The sequence below is a fragment of the Thunnus albacares genome, chromosome 4 (assembly GCF_914725855.1).
Source record: "Thunnus albacares chromosome 4, fThuAlb1.1, whole genome shotgun sequence".
NCBI classification, from domain to species: Eukaryota; Metazoa; Chordata; class Actinopteri; order Scombriformes; family Scombridae; genus Thunnus; species Thunnus albacares.
Window position 1 is genome coordinate 17551355 of NC_058109.1, and position 21776 is coordinate 17573130.

The 21776-nt window shown below is 40.1% G+C and overlaps 3 protein-coding genes across 3 annotated transcripts; all 3 read left to right on the top strand.

Moving 5' to 3' along the window:
* Nucleotides 1–1970: 1970 nt before the first annotated feature.
* epha2a (eph receptor A2 a) lies at nucleotides 1971–15177 on the top strand. Its single transcript, XM_044347737.1, has 17 exons — nucleotides 1971–2142; nucleotides 3024–3091; nucleotides 4647–5283; nucleotides 8950–9105; nucleotides 9226–9558; nucleotides 10471–10598; nucleotides 10742–10919; nucleotides 11035–11137; nucleotides 11417–11469; nucleotides 11578–11703; nucleotides 11800–11985; nucleotides 12106–12167; nucleotides 12487–12696; nucleotides 12890–13039; nucleotides 13333–13526; nucleotides 13893–14048; nucleotides 14322–15177. Exons 1-17 carry the CDS (start codon nucleotides 2067–2069, stop codon nucleotides 14428–14430), a joined length of 2925 nt encoding a protein of 974 aa, XP_044203672.1. The 5' UTR covers nucleotides 1971–2066; the 3' UTR covers nucleotides 14431–15177.
* A 1387-nt stretch (nucleotides 15178–16564) lies between these two features.
* On the top strand, nucleotides 16565–21518 carry cplane2 (ciliogenesis and planar polarity effector 2). The gene is made up of 8 exons (XM_044347740.1): nucleotides 16565–16774; nucleotides 16953–17086; nucleotides 17625–17750; nucleotides 17856–18715; nucleotides 19566–19718; nucleotides 19934–20058; nucleotides 20188–20327; nucleotides 20979–21518. The coding sequence occupies exons 4-8, from the start codon at nucleotides 18604–18606 to the stop codon at nucleotides 21199–21201; spliced, it is 753 nt and encodes a 250-aa protein (XP_044203675.1). The 5' UTR covers nucleotides 16565–16774; nucleotides 16953–17086; nucleotides 17625–17750; nucleotides 17856–18603; the 3' UTR covers nucleotides 21202–21518.
* LOC122980595 (heat shock protein beta-7-like) lies at nucleotides 16696–17861 on the top strand. Its single transcript, XM_044348734.1, has 4 exons — nucleotides 16696–16774; nucleotides 16953–17086; nucleotides 17625–17750; nucleotides 17856–17861. Exons 1-4 carry the CDS (start codon nucleotides 16696–16698, stop codon nucleotides 17859–17861), a joined length of 345 nt encoding a protein of 114 aa, XP_044204669.1.
* Nucleotides 21519–21776: the final 258 nt, after the last annotated feature.

Below are 21776 nucleotides of genomic sequence, written 5' to 3' on the forward strand. Positions count from 1 at the left end.
AAGATTGTCTAACTTAAACACTTTTCATTTTGAAACACTACAAAAGCCCAACAAATATTTGTACTGTATTATTGACACATTGAAACATTATGAGCACATTTACAACCAGAACTTGAAATTCCAGCACAGATAAAACATCCAGGAAGGAGTCTAAATGTGTATTTAAATACCAAGTTCAAATGTACCAAAGCAGGACTAGAATCTAAGATCCTGCCTTTTGTGTTTGTTTACATCCATGCTGTGGCATTGCTCCATCTTTAATTAATTTCCCATGCCATGTGCAAGACAGGACACCAAAGCTACACTGGACAAAGAAGCAAAGAAACTCAAGAATGTGAAGCGACAACTGAAACATTTTTAAAGTGAAAACACAACAATTTTAGAAAAGTTAAAAATTCAAATCACATTTTGTCATTATTGCTTTGTTTTAGAATGCTTAGAGCTCAGCATTTTAATTCTGAAATTATATTATAACAGTCCAGTCTAATAATTATATTAGAACAGTCCTAAAAACACATTAATCTAAATATACAAAAGTATGATAGAATAGCACAGAACATACTTCAATAAATATGAAGATCTTTTTCACCCAGAGAAACGCTTATTTGAATCTTTTAATTACTACCAAGTTTTAACCTTAGTCGGTAGAAATAAGTATAAATATTTAACTTACCGGTAGTGGAAAGTAATTAAGACATTTACTCAAGTACTGTACAGAAAGACGTTTTTGTGATACTTGTACTTCACTTGAGTGTTGTGGATTCTCTCATACCATTTTATGCTACTTTGTGGTTGAACTCTACTACAATTTAGAGGCAAATTTTGTACTTTTTACTCCACTGCATGTATTTCAAAGCTATACCCACTTGTTACAGATTTAAGAGTTTTTTCATACAAAACCTCTGATTATCTTATAAAATGTGATGCATTGTTATAGATTAAACCACTTGAAACTATAGAGAGTAGTTAAAATGATTTCCACTCTGAGCAACTATAAAAGCTTTGCTTATACACATTAAGACATCAGTAAAAGTAAGACTATAACAAAATACATACAAGAATGCAAATTAAGTACATTCATGAGTGTACTTACTTACTTACAAATTTGAGGTACCTTTACTTTAATTGAGTGTTTCCACTTCACTTCAATTCACAGCTGTGGTCACTCTTTTGCAGATTTTATGTACAAAATGTTTGATCAACTACTAAAATATGATATAAATCTAACTACCCAAAAGTATATAAAGTACTTTACACCTTATAGCACTTAACACACTATAAATCCATATACAGTATAAAAAACAGTGAAAGGGACCATTCCTCATAAACTTTTGATACTTCAATTTTGCTGATAATACTGACTGCACTTTTGGTTAAATGACATTTTGAATGCAATACTTAGGTGTAACAAAGTATTATACTGTGGTAGTAGTAGTAGTGGTACAACTTTTACTCAAGTGAGGGCTCTGAATACTTCTTTCACCACTGAATGTATATAGGCTAATAATATATTCTGCATAATGAGTGTGTTTACTTATGATAATTTAAGTACATTTTAATGATAATATACTTTTATTTAGGGTAAATACAATTTTGAATGTAGGACTTTTACTTGTAGTTGAATATGTTTAGTATTTACTTTTACTTCGATCTAAATATGCAGTCAATTTGCATTCAGTCTAACATACGTTAGCCAGGACTTACTATAAACATGTATGATATGTGATACAATATGAAAGTTGATTTCTTTAAATCAATCAAACAAACCAAGAGAAATGACAGTGCAGTAAATAAAAGCCAACATCTTTCTCAATGAAACAGGTGCGGTCACACAGTTCTGGCCCCGCCCCCATGGTTACCATATTTGGAGATCTTCCGCATTCCAAAGGGGGGGGGGGGGGGGGGGGGCGGGGCGATGACGCCAGCTGTTCAATGGGCTGTGGGCTCGTGCTCACTCACTCAGCCGGTTAGTAAAGTCTTTGGAGTCGGTGGGGCGGAGGAGCGCAGAGAATTTGGGATACGAAACCACGACACAAACAAACAAACAAAAAAAGTTGTGTGGAATCATGGAGTTCCGTCGGGTCAACTTCTTCTTCTTTTTATTTATTAACTACATATTTATCAGCCTCCAGTCGAAAGAACGTAAGTACCTTTTAAACATAAATAGAAAGGTTTACCACACCTCATGAGTCAGGAAGTTGGAATTTGATAGCCTGCTTAAAGTTTTACTTTTGCTGCTATGTTTGTTTTCTGACTTTGTCAAGTTAAAATCCAACAAAGTTTTAAAATCATGTTGTTTGTTATGTTGTTTTTCAATATCACATAAGAAAAGAAGCTGGTATAGTGCTTTTTTTTTTTAATGTGTCCCTTTATAATTTGAACTAAACTATTTAGATTTGATGATTTGAATCATCAAAAATCTCAGATTATCAGGTTTTAATATATATTAGGCTTTTTAAATGAATTATTTATTTGTAATCACTGGCTTTTGTCAACCACAGGGCTAATAAGGGCCACCTGTAAGATGCCCAGACATGTCGGACTTCTTTCATTTGTGGTGCTGATTCATGTATTTCTCTCGTCATGGCAATTTAACTGCCCACGCCTTTCTCAGACATTATTTGTCCTGTACCCTGGACCTGAAGGACACGGTCAATGAAGTCTTGAATCAGACCGACATGCTTGATTAAAATGTCAAAGCATGGCATGCGCCCCCCATAAAACTGTTGGCCCCTGAGATCAAAGCAGAAGAGTTTATTGTACAGTCAAAACATAGTCATTTATAATTATTTTACAGCCTAATAAACAAATATAATGTATATATTCCAGTGCCTGTACCAAAGGGATATTAGGGCTGTAAAATTAGTCAGACAGTTTATTGGCCTTTTATATACACATATTGACATCATTTAATAGGTTAATGTTTATTACATTATATAAAGTACTTGCGTTTGATGCATCAAGTGTCATTAGTTGCTTCTGTGCTTGTTATAACTCATATGTTTTTGTGTTTTTCCCTGTAGAAGTATTGCTGGATATGAAAGCTTCAGGAGGAGAGTTGGGGTGGTTGACGTTGCCAAATGAGAACGGAGTGAGTATTTATACCTTAACAGGCATTTTTAAGGCTTCAGGTTCAGGACTTGAAACTGCCTCTCTCTGTGCGAGAAAACAATTGAATAAAAGGCAGCTGAAGAATAGTTGATGTGAGAATTTGAACGCTGTTTGGTAACAATAACAGAGGCCTCTTTCCTCTTATTCGGTCTACTAAAAAAAGGGAGAGAGGAATGAGTGGCAGCTAGATGAGGTTTGGCAATGCTCTTGCTACCCTTTCATGTAGACCTTATGAGTTCCATTAAAATGTCAAGGTTCACCAGACATTTAAATTTACAGTACTTAAGTGCATTTTACACAATCATAGTAGATTTTCATTCCAGCACTAAACCATAAAACTCAACAACTGTTGATTGTTTTTCTCGTGTTTCCTCTTTGAACTGAGAGATAACAGCGAGCGAGACGATCTGTACGGTTGTGAGAAGACATGTTAAGAGTAAAACATTGTAAAAAGACATAGAAAGGCTGGTCCATGTGTGGAGAACCATCCCTCTATCTATAGTTCAGTGGTTTTCCATCTAAAAAAAGCAACAGGACATGGCCACTTCCACTGTGTGGGCTTCGTTTCTTGTGTGACTGTTCTCAAAAGATCTGAGGATTCTTATTTCATCGGATAGGATTTCCCTTGTCTATCAAAAATGTGCTTTTTTTCTTGACAAACATGCTCATGTGTAAAGTGTATTTAATTTGTACTGGGGATGACTATTTGCAATATGTGGTCTTGAGCTCAGGAAACATATTTGAACAGTTCATTTTCTAAGTGCAGTAGTAGTAGACAATAGAATAACAATTAGAAAGTAATATAGAAGATCTAACATGTGTAACTATGAAAACCATAGAATAAAATGACCTGCTATGCTTCATAAAGCGCTAATTTAATATAATGGCACCAATTTCACTTTTTGAAATAGTGGAGGTTGCGTTTTAAAATTTGCCTAATTTATTTCATCTGTCTTTTCTTACAACAGTTAAAGTTATGTACATTCAACCTTTGATTTACTCCCTGAAACACACCAGCACCGCTAACATATGAGGTGTTAAATTTTAATGTTAAATGGAGGCTTTTAATCTTTCTACTAGTCATTGCTTCTCCCTCTTAAAAACTCTTTAATTGCTGCCAATTCTGCTGCCATGTGCCTTTGCACTGTGCTTATAAAGCTCATCTAACTGCCATAAATGTTAGTTGGTGTTCTACCGTAGTATTTGCTGGATTTATGTCTGTCTCTCTCACACACACATGGACCCTTGTGTGTCAGTGGGAAACCACACACGTCGCAAGCGCAGCACATGCTCAGGCCAATAATCCTATAATGTGTGGAAAAAAAGCTCCAGCTCACTTCTGCGCTTTATGAGCTTCTTAGTCAGCTTGAGAGAAGAGGTGTCTCATCAATAAAACTGGTTCATGGCAAGAACAAAGCCTCTGAACTCTATACTTATATCCCTAATTTCTCCTTTCATTATTGTAGCTTGTAACAGTGACTTTTGCCCCTCAAATTGATCCTTCTCGTCTCTCTCTTTATCTTTTTCTGTTTCAGTGGGAGATAGTCCAGACGGTGGTGAACGGCTCTCTTTTCTATACCTACAGTGTATGTAGCATAGACTCTTCTGAACAGGATAACTGGTTACGGACAACATTCATTCAGGGGCACCCAGGGACAACACGGGTCTCTGTAGAGCTCCGTTTTGTCGTGCGAGACTGCAACACCTTCGATGGCACTTCCGTGTCCTGCAAAGAAACCTTCAACCTTTTCATCTCAGAGGCTGATGCCGACGTGGGAACCAATTTCCGTAAAGGGCAGTTCCGCAAGGTGGCTACCATCGCTCCTGATGAGGTCACACGGGGCCGCGTGTTGAAGGTCAACACAGAGACAAGGACTGTGGGGCCTCTGTCAAGAAAAGGCTTCTACCTGGCTTTTCAGGACATGGGCGCGTGTGTGGCCCTGCTCTCAGTCAGAGTGTACTACAAGACATGTCCGTCCACAGTGCAGAGCTTGGCGGCCTTCCCGGAGACGGTGGCAGATACTCTCAAAGAGGTGGAGGGAGCCTGTGTAGAGAATGCCATCAGTCAGGCCACCCCACGCATCTACTGCACAGCTGAGGGTGAATGGGTGGTGCCTGTAGGCCAGTGCCAGTGTCTCGCAGGCTACGAAATCACCGGGGACTCCTGCCAAGGTAAGCACTGCCATGAGCATGCCACGCACTCAACTGAGACATGTTTGTGTCGCTGTGTGAGTTACAGTGAATGAAACACCTCCGACCACTACTTTGGCAAGGTGTGAGGAATGAGTTCAGAGGAATGTTAATTATGTCTGGTTTGTTTGGAAACCTGAGATAAAAACACTTCATATCTGTCTTGAAGTAGGTTGAGTACAGCAGAATTGGCCATGGGAAAGAAAGGAAAAATGGGCAGATGTCTAAACCTGTTTGTTTTGTTTAGACATTGAGGCAACCATGGATTGCTCCATGAGGCACAGATGAAAACCTCTGAGTAGATTTGGAAAGTCTCCCATCAATGCATCATCGTCTCTTCACCTGTTTGCCGATAGCACATTCTTTCTTTTCTCTCAGGACTCAGGAATGGGGCTTAGCTGCGGCACTGTTTTATAGATAAGTTGATAGCTGTAGGTGATAAGAGTACAGTACAAAATGAAACCAGTTTCATAATACATCCTACTTCTAAGTGGACTTTGAGTATGTTGTTTGTTCACACTGGAAAACTATCAAAACCACATCAAAAACCAATCAAATTCATTATGACTCAAACATCACCGTCCAACAATTCAGTAGAAATGAAAGCATAAAAATACTTAGCTTCCTAATTTTAAATTCACAGTACCTTTCCAACGTCGCCTTTTGATAAACATGCAATAACGGTGCACTTTAAAGGTTAGAGCATTTTACATTCAACAATTCAGATATTTATAGATATATAGTTTTGCATAAACAAAAACACATCTAATTTTGAAATTATGGGGAATTTGGAAACACACTGTGCCTTTGTTTATTTATGTGCGTGACACCCAGAATGAGGTTAACTATGTAAAAACTTTGAGCTATGTGGCGCCCTTAAGGAAGACCTGTGAGTACATATACGAAGTCAATAAAAAAAAAAGTGTGTACAGTAAATGACATAGCTGTGGTGTTCATACTGTATGTGCGCTTAATGTTTGTGTGCAGGCTGGTCTGTCTTTGGCATTTCTGGGGTGTGGTGTGTTGAACTGTCTGGAGGAAACGTGGGAGGACAGAGGGTACAGAGAGAGGAGGAAGGAGGGAGGAAGGGCACAGTATGGTGCGGGGATTTTCTGAAAGGAATTCTTTCACCCTTGCGTCACCTACAGCACAGATTGACTAAAGGAAGGGACGTGTGAATGTGTCAGGATGACTACCTGTGCCTGTGTGTCTTCTTCTCACAAGTATTTGTTTGCACCAGTTGCCAAGGCAACAGTAACCACAGATTACAGGGATGGGGTTGACACACCTATCAGAGGTTAGACTCTCAGTCATTCTGTGGTTTATGACTCCTGTTGGGTGCGAGTCACCTTAACTGGCAGAGTTTCGGCTCTTGTTGGAAACTATTTCTACAAGTTAAGAGAACACTCATACCGATGATAGATAATGACAAAGCACTGCGCTTCAAAGAGTGAAACTAGTAGCGAGGTTGTAAAAAAGGAAGGCAGGATAAGTGAGAAAGGCGGGGAGGAAGTCAAGGCGGAGGAATGTTTTAGTCTTTGAGGTTCTTGACCGCTGGCGGATTCGAGCTGAGCACCTGAAACGGAAGTTGGCATGGAGCTGTGGAGAGGAAGACAGGAAATATTTATGACGGGGAAAAACCCTGATTCCAAAGTCTGGAGGATGACCTGATCAATAGGACGCAGGAAACATCTTTTATTATATAAGTAAGAACACAATGTTGTAGTTTGTTCCAGACAACTCACTAATGTCAGAAATACCAACAGCCAATCATTCCAGTTTTTAGGTTTATTAAAGTGATATCCTTAGAAGCTCATGGCCTGCATGTGGATTCCACTGAAGAGCTCAACTGTTATGGGAAAAGGAAGTAAGGGAGATGAAGAGGAATGCTGACTGACACAAATAAGCAGGTTGTCCTTGGTTGGGTGGGGAGTGAGTCGACAGTTGGCGCATGAGGGTGGTTAGTTTCGTGGCTGCTTAGTTAGGTGTGGAGTGTAATTTAGTCAAGAGGATTAGTAGAGCAACAGGACAGCTGTTAGCCAATGACATGCCCCGCTTTGCCTCTCTTTGCTCTTTCATCCGGTTGTTAACACACGCAACGAGCTCCCTAATCCATGTTCCCACTCATTAGAACAATGGGCCGACACAAAGAGCAGAAAACAGATTCAATTAACAGATGCACCGGTGCGTAGCATAAGTCCTTTTCACATGTGTGCTGTAGTTAAAGGGAGTGTGGGACAATTAAATTTCTATCAAGAAGTGAACATAAAAGTTTGTTAAATGAATAAAAGTTTAGGATTACAATTCAAATTGTTAGTTTACAAAAGTAAACCTGAAGCTAAAATCTTTGCTAAAAGATGAGATTCATTATTTACCAAAGTTTGCATTCACAATGTTTTTATTCAAGCATTGCACACATGCCGCCGCTTGCGAGCTGTAATGAGTAATGCAACATATTTATGGCACCACTCTGTCCAATCTCAGAGACAATAGATGAATAGGGCTGGAGTTTCTTTGGTACGTGACAGAGGTCCTGCTGCTTCAGCTCAAGATGAAATGGGTTGGCCCCCTTTTCTTATGCGAAAAGACCCTCAGCTACACCCCCACGCCCACCAAGTGACTCCCCAGAGAGAACTTCTGTTGGTGCTGCAGACCTTTGGCCCCATCCCCCATCAGTCCATCTATTCATCTTTATCCCTCCTACTCAAACTCAACCTGCTCCTTCTCCTCCACCACGGCAGTACTTGGAGTGCAAAGGTCCTTCTGCCTTGGTGGCGAAGTAACGCGACCACATCTTCAATCCAGGGTTCACTCGACCTTTTCTCTCAGCCACCAGCACAGGGGCCACATGAAAGGCTGCTCCCTCGGGAGACAGCAGAATGAAAGCAGAGAAGGAGATCTTTCGCAAGATCTGTTCTTTTAAAAGTTTTTTACTGTGCTCGGAGGCCCCAGAAAGTATGTGCATCTGTTTCCATAAACACACTGAAAACCACACTCGCCTCCAGCAGCTTTTCCTCTTCCTGATTTTCTTGTCCTTTAACTATTCAACCTTCCATTTTGTAATTTGTGACCGGTGTCAGGGGTTAGCGGAAGGAAGGAAGGAAGGAAGAAAGGGAGGAAACATCAGTCTCAGACTAACTTGCAGCTCTTGTGTCCTGGTTTCTGTCCAGTCTGCATGTTCATTAACCTCACATGGCCTGGAAGGCTGTTTATCTGTGAGCTGATATGTCCATTGCAATACCCCACCAGTGTCCAAGGTGCCATTTCCTTTGGCAAAAACATAAATATTATCTGCCAGAGGGCTTGAGCTGAGAGTTCACAGGGGAAAGGAAGATCAGATCACCTGATGGATTTAATGCTCTGCTGTCATCCGGTTGACACTAGCAGTGTGACCTGAGATTAGGCCTCCAGGCGAAAAAGGCGAGTGGAGGCAGATCGTCAGGGAAATCCCTTTTCATTCCTCTGGATACAAAGACTCAGTGATTATAGGTTGCACACAACAAACGCTTCCTGTCGGGTGGAAGGAGCTGGTATTACAGAGACAGCTTCATTGTTTGCTTTTTGATCAATCATTCCTTCCTGTGTTAGTCAGGCTTATTCATACAGTACATGTCATACTGAAGCTAACAGACTTCTTCTCTCGCACAGCATGCAAACCAGGCTTCTTCAAGTCATCTGTATCGACTGAGTTATGTCAGGTTTGTCCTGATAACACCAAGCCCTCCGCAGCTGGCGCTACTGAATGTCAGTGCGAGGAGGGTTTCTTCCGCTCCCCATTAGACCCTCTTACAGCAGCTTGCTCTGGTAAGACCCCCACTCACTGTCCATATTACATCATACTACCAACAAAGTCAACTTTCAACTTAGTAGAGGCCGTTTAGAAGTTTGGGCTAACTCCTCTGTGTTGTCCACTTCCTCCTTAAGCTCCACCCAGTGCCCCTCGTGACTTGACCTCCACCACCCTGTCAGCAGAGGGCAAGCTACAGCTGTCCTGGAGTGAACCGTTGGTGACCGGGGGCCGTAGCGACCTTACCTATAGCGTGGTGTGCGAGCTCTGCGACGGGGCCTCGTGCGTCCCCTGTGGTGAGAAGGTTCGATTCGAGCCAGGTCCTACAGACCTGCAGGACACCACGGTTGTAGTCGGTGATCTGGATTCTCATCTTAACTACACGTTCACTGTGGAGGCCCACAGTGGCGTGTCCCAGCACAACACTGAGAGGCCCACCACTACCATCACCACTGCTCTGGACTATACTGGTGAGCTTGGTCATATTTAAAGCTTTTTATTTTTGCTTTGATTTTTCGCCGGAGTTTTGTTGACATTGGCCTTACTTCCTCGTTGTTTAGGGTCCCACAGATCCAACTGCTTTATGTCTGTGTAAAAATAATTATGATAATTGCAAAATCAACCATTTTTTGTTCCTTTAAATATATTTTTTCTTTTGTTCTGACCTTATTAAAACCCAATATTCAGAAAACTAGTGAAGTGGTAACCTTTCCTTTTGGAACAAACTACATTTGATTAAGATGACAAAATACAGAAATAACCATAAAAACATTGTTATTACACCAAATAATGAACTATTTAATGTTTTGTAAATTATATGGATTAACAAATATACACCTATGTATTAGTATTGTTTGCCAAAAACCCATTCACAGAAATGTACAGTATGTTATCCTATATACTGACATTACTTACAGTAGGCTATGTTTGGGGTCAATTATTCCTCAGAGAGGTGTCATAAACAAACTCCAGTGACAGAAATACAAATAGACTTTGGATTTGGGAGGGGTTGTGTGATGTAAAAACTACTGTCAGCAGCCATCACAGATATAGACCATGTAATAATCATTCGTAAACAGCTGTAAAACATGGTTTAATATAAGTCATGAATTTTCAAGGTGATAAAACAATGTTATGTATTTGTTGAGCTGTTACAGAGGAAAGGTTAAGAGTTAAGAGAGTGACAAAAATGTCTATCCCTTTTTTCATGCCATATTGTAGTGATCAGTAAAAACATTGTAAAAAAAGAAAGGCTTACTACACAAAGAGGAATCCACTCTGACCATCTGAATCATAAAGGCCTTCATTTCCAAATGTCCTTTCCAAAGTCTATGATTAGTCACTAACCATTATTTTGCTTTCTGTCCCTCACCAACCGTTAGATCCCCCTAAGGTGACGTTTATCCAGCTGGATGATCGCAGCCCCACCAGTCTGTCTCTATCCTGGGCTGTGTCTCGCAGACCTCCAGCCCACATCAATCACCGCTATGAGCTTATGTACCGCAGAAAAGTAAGACAGTGTGCTTTGTTTTCTTTTGTGTTTCTTTCCTTCAAAGAAAGTGAGGCTGCTGGAAGAATATCAGAAAAAAAAGCTCTTTTCTGGTTAAAATAAAAATGATTCTAATCCACCCTCTTTTAATGTTTTCCTGTTAGGATGATGATGGCATGCGCGACGTAACCACCTACATGGTCCTGATTTTGGAGAAAAACTCAGTCCAGATTAATGACCTCACCCCAGACACTACTTACATGTTCAGGGTCCAGGCACTGAGTCCTGAAGGCAACCCTGGCAGCTACAGCACGGAGCATGAGTTCCAAACGTCACCTTTAGGTACCGGCAGCCTTAAAATCTACAGAAGATGAAATAGTTTCTCAAATGTCTATATGTAACTTTTACTTGAGTCGATTAATTAATCTTTTTTTTTCTTTTTCTGTGATTTGCACAGCCGAGTCTCAGATCCAGAACAACTCCACCATGGTGATGGGAGCGGTTGTTGGAGTAGCGGTTATTCTGCTCATCGTGGTGGCCGTCCTGCTGCTGCGTAAACGGTTGGTTACAGCACTCTTCAGATCCACCTTCCGTTCAATGCCTGTGTCATTCAGATAAATGTTATCTACAGACCTGCAAACTGTGTGATTATGTGCCACAAGCTCAAGTAAATTAAGGATATTTTGGTGTGACAGCTCAGGGAGGGTTTATCTGTAATAACCAGTGCTGCTATTGAATACAGCTTCAGTCTTTTTCAGCTGACACTGACCTGTAATTACACTAAAATCCAGTCTGTATTCTGTGTAGTCCTATAGTGATTATTCATGTTTTCCTCTCAGGAGACTGAGCTCTCGCGGCAGAGGAGGACCTGAGGATCCCTACTTTTCAACAGGTTAGAAGTCCATACAAGCAATAATAATTTAGTATTATTTACTGATGAAACAGCTCGTTAAGTTGTTATTTAGCCTAATATCCTGATCATTATTTCCTCCCTCCTTAGATCAGCTGAAGCCTCTCAAGACTTACGTTGATCCACACATGTACGAGGACCCTAACATTGCCATCCAGAAGTTTGTCACAGAAATTGACCCCAGCGCCGTCAGCAAACAAAAGGTCATTGGTGTCGGTAAGTGTTTTTTAAAATCATCTGCTTCCCAATTAATTAATTAAATCTCAGGGTTCAGTGTCTGATGTTTCCTCCTGCTGTCTGTCTGTCGATCAGGAGAGTTTGGGGAAGTGTTTTGGGGCATGATGAAGAATCCCGGGCGAGGAGAGGTGACCGTCGCGATCAAGACCTTGAAGCCGGGCTACTCCGAGAAGCAGAGGCAGGACTTCTTGAGCGAGGCCAGCATTATGGGGCAGTTCTCGCACCCGAATATCATCCGCCTGGAGGGAGTTGTCACCAAATGTGAGTCTTTGCCTTTCAGACAGAAACCAAAACAGCCCGTCATAACGTATTTATGTAACATCAAACCGCTCAAATACTTTTCTTTCACTAAACATAGTTTTTTTTTGTTTTAATTTTCAGTCAAGCATGCCATGATAGTGACAGAATACATGGAGAACGGAGCTCTCGACACATATCTGAAGGTAGGTGTTTTGTTGTGAATGAGAGAGTCACACACTCTTTGAAATCTTGCATTGTTTACATCCATGTTTACTTGCTCTTATTTTGTCTAACAAACAGTCCAAAACCCTAAAATATTCAATTTACTAAAATGTAAGATGAGGAAAATCAGCAAATTCTCAAATTTGAGAGCTTGGAACTACCAAATCTTTGGCCTTTTTGTTAAATAATGACCTACATACAGTTAAAAGCTGAAAAGACAAAGGAAAGTCGTGCTTGACTGAAATTTCCAACACAATTAAAAAATTGAAGTATTTATTTATTTATTTATTATCTCTATAGGACCGTGATGGAGAGATTGCACCGTACCAGCTTGTGGGAATGCTACGTGGAATAGCTGCCGGTATGAAATACCTCTCAGACATGAGCTACGTCCACCGTGACCTGGCAGCGAGGAACGTCCTGGTGAACAGCAACCTGGAGTGTAAGGTGTCTGACTTCGGCCTGTCTCGTGTGCTGGAGGATGATGCTGAAGGCACCTACACAACCAGAGTAAGTGCAACAGCTACATTTCACAGCTGGAAAAAAAAAAAAAAACCCTTGTTTTTTTTTAGTAACCAAAGCCAGACTGTTAACGGTATTTTCACTCCCAAGTGTCCAATCTAAACTGTTGGTCTTTCAGCACCTTGTGTCTCCACTGCCTTCATCCATTAAATATGATTTGTTAATGTTTCTCTTCTGTCAGGGAGGTAAAATCCCCATCCGCTGGACCGCCCCTGAGGCCATCGCATACAGGAAGTTCACTTCAGCCAGCGACGTGTGGAGCTTCGGCATCGTGATGTGGGAAGTCATGGCGTTTGGAGAACGACCCTACTGGGACATGAGCAACCATGAGGTATGTTTCATCTGTCACAACCTCTTTCCATCTTTTATGATTGAAATGAAGGATTGTTTTGGCCTCTGTAGGTCAAACTTTAATGAACATTACCTCTGAGAGTCTGTGCTGGGATTTTGGTGATTGAAAGTGCAGTTTCCCACAATCCTCTTCAAATTAGTTGTTAATGTCAACATATGAGCACGGCACTTTTTTCAGACTATTGTCTGTACAAACCCTTTGCCTGTCACTACAGCCATAAATATACTTCAAATCTAAGCGCAGCCTCCACTCTGCTCCGGTCTCTTCCTCAGGTCATGAAGGCAATCAATGAAGGCTTCAGGCTTCCTGCCCCGATGGACTGCCCCTCCGCTATCTACCAGCTCATGCTCCAGTGTTGGCAGCACGACCGCTCCAAACGACCTCGCTTCACAGACATTGTCAACATCCTGGACAAACTGCTCCGAAGCCCAGAGTCTTTAAAAGCTATCGCTGACTTTGATCCACGGTATGCTTTTTTTAAAAAAAAAACCATTGTTTTAATGAAGCTTAGATTGAGGAAACACTGAGGAAACATCATTATTAAAAGAGACTAATCCTAATCACATATTTTATGTTTATAAACCCTTGTTGCGTTTTCCTCTATTTGAATTCTAAAGTCTTTCTCAGATTTTACTTTAACCAGGGCAGCATTAGTCTTGTTATTTGCTGTGAGAAGACTGTTAATAAGTCATTGAAACGTTTTGCAGCTATCCCATCTGCAATATGTTGACAGTAAAACTTCCTCCCACCTGTTCAAACATCATCACATGCTCAGTGTACATAAAGTAGCCATAAAAAATGAGTAATCCAATCTTCCTTTTGCTTCCCGCAGCGTGTCCATCCGCCTGCCCAGCACCAGCGGCTGTGACGGCACCATGTTCAGGTCGGTGCCTGAGTGGCTGGAGTCCATCAAAATGAGCCAGTACAACGAAAGCTTTGCCCGCGCGGGGATCACGACCATGGAGCAGGTGCTCGCCTTGAGGCATGAGTAAGTGCACACATGGCACAGGTGCAGCTTCGCCACTCTGCGCTGACGTATCTGGCACCCTGCCACATTTTGTGGTAACACAGAGAAAGTATTGAGCTCTCAGCTTGAACATTTGTTATCCAAATTGTGAATGCAGGAATACTCCACTCCGCCTCTGCCCATGTCATTCCTTGCATTCTCTACTGCCATACCCTCCGCAGCACCACTGCGCTGTCTTTATTTAAACACATTTTGTTCTTAGCAAAAGCTATAATTTCTCTTTTTCCCTTTCAGAGACATCAGGAATATTGGAGTGCGGTTGCCCGGTCACATGAAGAGGATAGCCTACAGCATCCTGGGGCTGAAAGACGAGACCAGCTCCCTCAGCGTGTTCTCAGTGTGATCTAAGCATTCCTTCAAAATCAAAAGTGCACTGACCGACCATGCCATTTCACTCATGGACGACGAGGACTGAAGTGCGCAGGGGTGAAACTGAGCTACACAGCAGTTTTATTTTTCCTGTTGCACGACTGAAGAGGACTCTCCAAGCCACTCAGAAAAGGACTGAGATCTAAAAACACTTATGTACTGTATGATAAAAAAAGAGGAATAATTTGTCATCATGTAAAAAAAAAAAAGTTATATGTTGAACATAAGCAGATTATGAGATGTAGTAAATAATAAACAATTATTAAAGTAAGTGCAAAATGTGAGACCATATGAGAGTGCTTGGGTTTGTATTCACTGAATGACTGAAATATTTAAGGCTCTTCATGAATAAGGGCTTCTTCTTTCAAGCACTCACTATTTCCTGCCAGTGTTTCTGGATCCTTAAAATTGTTTCTCTATGCTTTTTGTGATCAGTGAGACTTTGTTGTAAATTTAGAACTATTATTCCGCTCAGGGCAAAGAATCACACATTCTTATGTTTTGTAGTTCATCTCTGGATCACATGATGCATTTTCCTCAAGCCAGTTTGTTTGTTTACATCATGTCTTAATTCAACTGTCCGTTTGTATTTAATATTTATTGTATTTTATATTTATGTCACTTATGTGAGAAATAACTGTTCCGATGCATGTTGGCCAGGTGTTTTTATTTTTGTGCTGAAATAAAATCTGTTGCCTTGTGACTGGATCACTGTCTTGTACTCAGCAGTAGTCGATGTGTATTTCTTATTTAATTTTTCCTGTACTAGCTGGGTTGTTAAAAGGATGGCAATGTCCGTCCATCCAAAACTTTGGCCCAGACTGAAATATCTCAGAGACATTAATGGTTCCCAGATGATGGATCCTAATGTGTGGTTTGTGGTTCAGAGTAAAATAACTACTGGATGGATTACCATGAAATTTGGTGCAGACTTTCTTTGTGAATGTTGGTGATCTCCTGACTTTTGATCTTGTGCCATCACTTGGTCAGAATTTCACTTTTTCCAATACTTTATGGTTTATGACTGAATACTTTTATACTGTCTTTTTAATGCCAAATTCCCTCTTTATGTTACAATCCCTCCACTGCTGCTGAACAGAAAAACACTGTCTGCTGAGACACAAAGAGGGAATTTGTTTTACTAAAAAGACTAACTGTGGAAGATATCTGCTTTATTTGACTAACTCAGACTCAGGCTCAAACTGTACAGAAATGACAACCAGTAACACATATTGTATAATAAATGCATCCTGACTACACTTTATTTCTTTACATCTCTCTCGCTCATTTTTCACATCTTTGCTCACAACATTACATACAGTATGATATAAAATCTCACCAGTGACCTCACATGATGGCCTTTCTGCTGACACCATCTTCACATAAATATATGATTTAATATTGCCATGCATTCCTCTTAACACTTTCACTTTAAGATGCTAAAGACTCACTTTCCAATTAGTGCATTTATTTCACCTCGACTGCTGAAGATGAGGAACTAAAACCTCAACTTTTATCCATCTATCAGTTCTTTACAATTAGCATTACAGCCTTACAGAGCTGTTTGTGTGGCCACAGACTCTTTATTCTTGTTTTGGTGACGGCTGTCATCCAGATGCAGCTCATTAACCTCTGTGACTTTGCCAAGTTGGAGCAGAATGTCACACCTACACAAAACTGTACTCCATCATACCACAATCACTCAACCATGTTACATTCCTCCGCTGAAAGGTTTTCACTGGAAATGCACTGGAAGTGTCATTTTTGTGACTGACAGCCTTCACAAAAAGCCTAATTACATTGTAAAAATCATCTAAAATCTACTTAAGGTGTCAAATTGTGACTTTTATGGCTTAAATCTGAGAGTCGCAGCTCATTCGGTGTCACATCTTATAATTTCTGCTTATTCCTTCACACAGAAACATCTCCACACCCTTTCTCTCACACTCAAATGGTCCCAGTCAGGGGTGTGGCTGGAAATTTTGTACCCACTGACAACAGTTCAACAACAGTTCTCACACATTAAATATCTGCAATCCATGTCATGGTCCTGTACAGCTGAATCATTCTCATACACACCCAGTGGTGCCCACGAGCTCTCAGTGGCCTATAAAAGACTCATATATAATGACACTTTTATCAGAGACAAGGGAGAAGTTGCTAGATAAGAATAACCTTTCTTGGATTGTGCTCACTCATACAGTCGGCAAGATAGAGAAAATCTACTTCCTCAGTCTGAATGGAGAAAGGTCGAAGTATTATCTCTGAGGCTCCAGGATCAGTGCCTCAGCAGAGCACTAGAGAGCAAAAATTTACAGGTCAGATGAACAAGACTGACTGAGATAAACTCAGTTTTTCCACTTTATATACCTTTGCATTTAACTTTTTACCATATTAAAAAAAAAATCAAATCAAATCAAATGTTTGGAAATCGGTAATTTCTACTTTATGTAACACAGCCATCACGTTTTTATGAGCTGCAAATGACTGTTTCAGGCCATTCGGATCCTACGGGGAAGATCCAGGTCATTGGAGACATTTTCCAGTTCACGGTTGATGTGAGTGAATTTCCTCCAGAAGATGTTATCATCACATCTTCCAACAACCTGATAGAGGTGCATGCTGAGAAGGTGAGTCATGCAGTAACCTTGGTTTAGCAAAAACTGGCAAATGTAATCTGTGATAGTAACCACAAAATAGTACCCGTACTTGTTTTGGAGAAAAAAAAAAACAGCAACAGTAACGACAACAACACAATGAGTGGTTAGACTATTGAATGGAACTTAAATTAAATTTTATCTTAATTAAATGAAATTAATAAAGATATGCCAGGGTTGAATCTGATTGATTACTGGGGACTGAAGAAGCTTTCAAAGTGTGAAATTCTTTGTTTTTTTTATGTGAGTCAGTGTCTGAAATTTAAGTCTGAATTTTAATAAAACCAATTTAGAAGAATAGTAGGGCAGTAAGTAGATAAGAGGAATTCAAGAAGAATCTAGAAATTTTAATAATGTGCTCTTGACAGATCTTGACTTACTACTGAATATAGTTTGAGTTTTACCTTTGCTTACAGTGTAAAGAAAGAGTAAGTTTCTTTAAGTGTAAATTTCAAACCGGAAAATAATTTCTGCCTTCTTGTCAGTCATACTCTTTGTTTTTGCCATGCAGCTAGGAGAAGATGGCATCGTCACAAACACTTTTTCCCACCAATGCAAACTTCCAGCAGATGTGGACCCCGAATCTGTCAAAATGACCGTGGAGAGCTGTGGGGTCCTTACTGTCAGAGCTCACAGGGTATTATTACACAATATGTCCTTTTTGTTCTCCGCATGACATTTCTATTAAAACACACCTATGTTTTTTTTAATGCATTTTCTTTATTGTCCTGTGTTTGTCCAGATGTAATCTCAGCGTCCAGCCTGTGAAACGCTGGACTTTAGTGACATCTAGCGGTAGAAGAAGGAATCAACACTGCAACATTCAAGACTATCGGAAATATGAAAAGCTCCAGTTCAGTGCACTTCATGAACTATTTTTAAAACTGTATAGTCTATGACTTGAACCAAACAATATTGCAAATAGCCTACTACTGAAAAAAGTGCTTTTCTATGATACTTCTGTTACCATGATGTGAACTTTACGGCCAAAAAGCGGCGGACAGCACAGAAACCTGTAAATAACTGTTTGAATAAATGCTGTTAATACATCAATTGAAACGTTCTCAGCATGTCTACTACAACTCTGTGAGGCTGAATGTGTAAAGTGTTCTGAGATTTGTAACTGCTGTGTTAGATGTAGGCTTTTAGTTTTCGAATAGGCGAAAGGCAGATAATGCGGTAATTTACGACTTTTGTAATATCATGAAGGCAACACCACTAACTAAAAGGACCGCCGGAAGTGACGAAAGCGGTTGTCAAGGGATGTTTTAGTTTACGGAAGTATCTGTCAGTTGGCTGCACTTTCAGACTTAAAAAAATGCAATTTACCGACCACAGTTGTTTTTATTAAAGTGCGTTATGGCCAGAAATACCTTTTTTGCTGTATTAGTAACATATTAACATCGGTTTCAGATTCACCGACTCTGTCTTGTTTTGTACAAAACGAGCTCAGTGTGATGCTAAGCTAACTTAGCTTCACAACCAACACGATGACCCAAGTGCCTCCTCCCGGTTCAATCGTAGCAGCGGACTGGCATCGATGTAAAGACAGTAAAGAGTATTTCAGCAAAATCCTTCGCAAGAAGAGACGCAAGAACTTCGGTATGACAAATAAAACGCACTTTCTGGTTGAATAACGTCCATTTGTACAGTGAGTTGTGTGCGACTGAATGGAGATTCACTGCTGCCATTTCACAGACTTACCACAAACATTTCATCACATACTAGGCTGCATTTATGAATTCTCAACATCACTACCAGAGAAAGTGTCCATCAAATGAACCCCCAGGTTATTGTTTGTGGAGCTACTTGTTGAATATTGTAAAGAAATGTAGTTGATTTTGTCATTATGGCCTCTGGATGTAAACAGAGTTGGTAGCATTTGCAAATACTAAATTAGATTTAGTATCATTTATTGTATCATAATTTATGTTTGAGGTTGTCTAAAAAGGGAAATGATGTAAAGAAAATGACATGTTATTAGCTTGACTCAAACTGTTTTAGTTTTCTGTTTTTACCTGATAATCAACATGATATTACAATAACTATAAGACACAATAACACAACAACAACTGACTTAACTGGTGTTGGAGCTACCTGCATGCTATCATGTAAAGTGTAAACACAAATATCATATTCAAATTCACTAGAATTTGAAGACCTGAAAGTGGTGTCAGTGGCCAGAGAAACGTTAATTGATCAGAAAATACTTGTAAACTAGAAGCAAAGCTGAAAGGTTGATGAATTTGTCTAACTGTGATAGTTTTGAGCAACCCAATGGTGGATCTACACAGAAAGACTGACAGTCATCTTTTGTTGTTGGTTCAGTCATTTTCTTGGTAGTAAAAGATCTAATTTAAATGCTGAAAAGCATGAAAGTACATTCAACTAATACCAAGCATCACACTGCCAATTAAAATCCTGGTGATCCTTTTAATAATTTGTTTTACAGGCCTGTTGGAGTCTCCAGTGATGCCCCCACATGTAGCAGTGGACACAGTTCACTATAAGATCTTCATCTCGGGCAAGAGTGGAGTCGGGAAAACGGCTCTTGCTGCACGTCTTGCAGGCCTGAATATTCCTAACATGCACTATGAAACCACAGGTACTGTGGGTCCCTGCTCACTGACGCGACACCTCAGACCGACAGTGACAGTTGAACTTCAATCGTCTAACTATGTAAATTAGGGATGGAGGGGGGGTTTGTTGAGGTTTCTTATGTGGAATGTTTAAGTAATTTATACAATTAAATAAATCTCAAATTAAAGAAGTTAATTACGTCACACCAATATTAGTCTGGTTTATATTTTCTCGTTCAAGGTATTGAGACGACAGTGGTGTATTGGCCTGTGAAGCTGAGAGAAAGCGGCAGAGTGCTTTTCTTCCGTCTGCAGCTGTGGGACTGTGGAGAAAACGCCTTACGGAGATTTGACCATTTACTTCCGGTGTGTATGTGTTATACAGTATTAACACATTTTTTTGAGTCAGGAATTAGTAATGGATGCAGTGTTTGCTTTGTATTAAAAAAAGAAATCTACTCAAGATCTTTTTTTACCATTCCCTGTGTGTTCCAGTCCTGTAAGGAGCAGGTGGACGCCGTTCTCTTCCTGTTTTCCTTCACTGACAGGACATCTTTTGATGATCTGTCAAATCAAATTGCGAAGTGGACTGAGCCATCTGTGGGCCGAGTTGTGAAATTGGTGGTTGGCACTAAGTATCCTTTTGTAAACGTGTATACCGTAACGTTGCCTACATAAAACACTTCAACACACTTTTAGAAACACTGACAAGAAGAAAGTTCAGCTTTGAGTTGTCTTGAATGGATTTACTGAAATTTAAAAGGATAAACCTGGCGTTATTCTATTCTCATTGTCAATAAATCACACAAAAAGACTAAATCCAACATTAGTCTTACTCTCAATACTTTTTGACTTCCCTATTTTGTCTGAGGCAGGGCTCAGGAATTTCCTAAAACAGCAGGACACTGTAGTTTCGAACAAACATTATTCGAACAGGAGTAAATAGTGCATTTGTTGGGGACTTTTCAGCGGTGGATTAATACACATCGGCTCTTGTGAGTACTTATGGCAGTGTGACGATGTTTGTCGTATTGAAAGAAACATGTCAGCCAGTGCAGTTGGTTTGCTCATTGATGTGTTTTCAATAGATATAGAATATCTTCAGTGTTATCCTTTAATTCAATATAAATAACAAGGAACTAGTTTGCATGTCAGCTTCTTATTGTACATAAAAGTAAGAACATTGTGGAACTAAAACATGCTCATCACTTCCCAAATAATCCTATTTATATCCACACTTTAGGTCACTACAAAGACGAGCATTTGCCCTTAATGTTTTCATTCAGATTTGACCTTTTCATGCACTGTGATGTGACAGAGAGAGATGTGAGAGACTTCCAGGAGACATGGAGCTTACCGGTGCTGCGTACGGGTGGGGAGGTCAGTGACGGCCTGGGTGACGTAGCCCCGATACTCAACTGCCTGGCAGAGAACCTGTGGCATCAGGACTGTGTCACAGCTGGATCAGCCAGCCACCACTCACAGCAGGAGACAGGGACTCTACTTTAATCCTGAACAGGATTTAAAAAAAAAAAAAAAGGATGGATGCTGCTGTTTAGATCTGTTCTGTTTAATGCATCATCACAGGCTTGAAGTCCCATCACATATCATCAGGGTGTTGAATCATGATATGAGATGAAGTATTGTGGTTGCATGAATGAGATAGTGGTGTTAAGTTGTTCTACTGCCTGTCTTAAAGATAAAATATTCTGTATTTATTAGGTCTAGTTGAATGAAATGAACAGTGAACACTTCTGGTCATCTATGTCCATAAAATGTAAATAATGATTGAAGTTAGTTTAAGTTTAAAGTCTCTTCATTTGAAATGTGTTCTACTTCTTGTTCCTTCCTTTGGATGTTTGAGCTTCACTGTGCAGAGTTTGACATTAGAAGGTTGTTTTCATATTCATCTGCTGAAAGTGGAAAGTTTCTTTGTGCTCATCGGCACTGTGAGCATCGTTTGTGACATCACAGCTAATTTGGAGTCAAATGTGGTGCAGTATGTATCTTCCACATGTGTGATGTGGAAACTTGAAACCTCCAGCGCACAAACACTGAGTGGACTTGTGTGCAACAGGTACATT

What these genes read in the sequence shown, in the direction of transcription:
- cplane2 (XM_044347740.1), top strand. Translation starts at nt 18,604, where the DNA reads ATGACCCAAGTGCCTCCTCCCGGTTCAATCGTAGCAGCGGACTGGCAT. An exon ending in CATGCACTATGAAACCACAG is followed by an intron (nt 19,719 to 19,933) that starts GTACTGTGGGTC and finishes TTCTCGTTCAAG; the next exon opens with GTATTGAGACGACAGTGGTG. An exon ending in GATTTGACCATTTACTTCCG is followed by an intron (nt 20,059 to 20,187) that starts GTGTGTATGTGT and finishes TGTGTGTTCCAG; the next exon opens with TCCTGTAAGGAGCAGGTGGA.
- LOC122980595 (XM_044348734.1), top strand. Translation starts at nt 16,696, where the DNA reads ATGGAGAAAGGTCGAAGTATTATCTCTGAGGCTCCAGGATCAGTGCCT. An exon ending in TAGAGAGCAAAAATTTACAG is followed by an intron (nt 16,775 to 16,952) that starts GTCAGATGAACA and finishes TGACTGTTTCAG; the next exon opens with GCCATTCGGATCCTACGGGG. An exon ending in TAGAGGTGCATGCTGAGAAG is followed by an intron (nt 17,087 to 17,624) that starts GTGAGTCATGCA and finishes TTTGCCATGCAG; the next exon opens with CTAGGAGAAGATGGCATCGT.
- epha2a (XM_044347737.1), top strand. Translation starts at nt 2,067, where the DNA reads ATGGAGTTCCGTCGGGTCAACTTCTTCTTCTTTTTATTTATTAACTAC. An exon ending in CGTTGCCAAATGAGAACGGA is followed by an intron (nt 3,092 to 4,646) that starts GTGAGTATTTAT and finishes TTTCTGTTTCAG; the next exon opens with TGGGAGATAGTCCAGACGGT. An exon ending in TCTTACAGCAGCTTGCTCTG is followed by an intron (nt 9,106 to 9,225) that starts GTAAGACCCCCA and finishes TTCCTCCTTAAG; the next exon opens with CTCCACCCAGTGCCCCTCGT.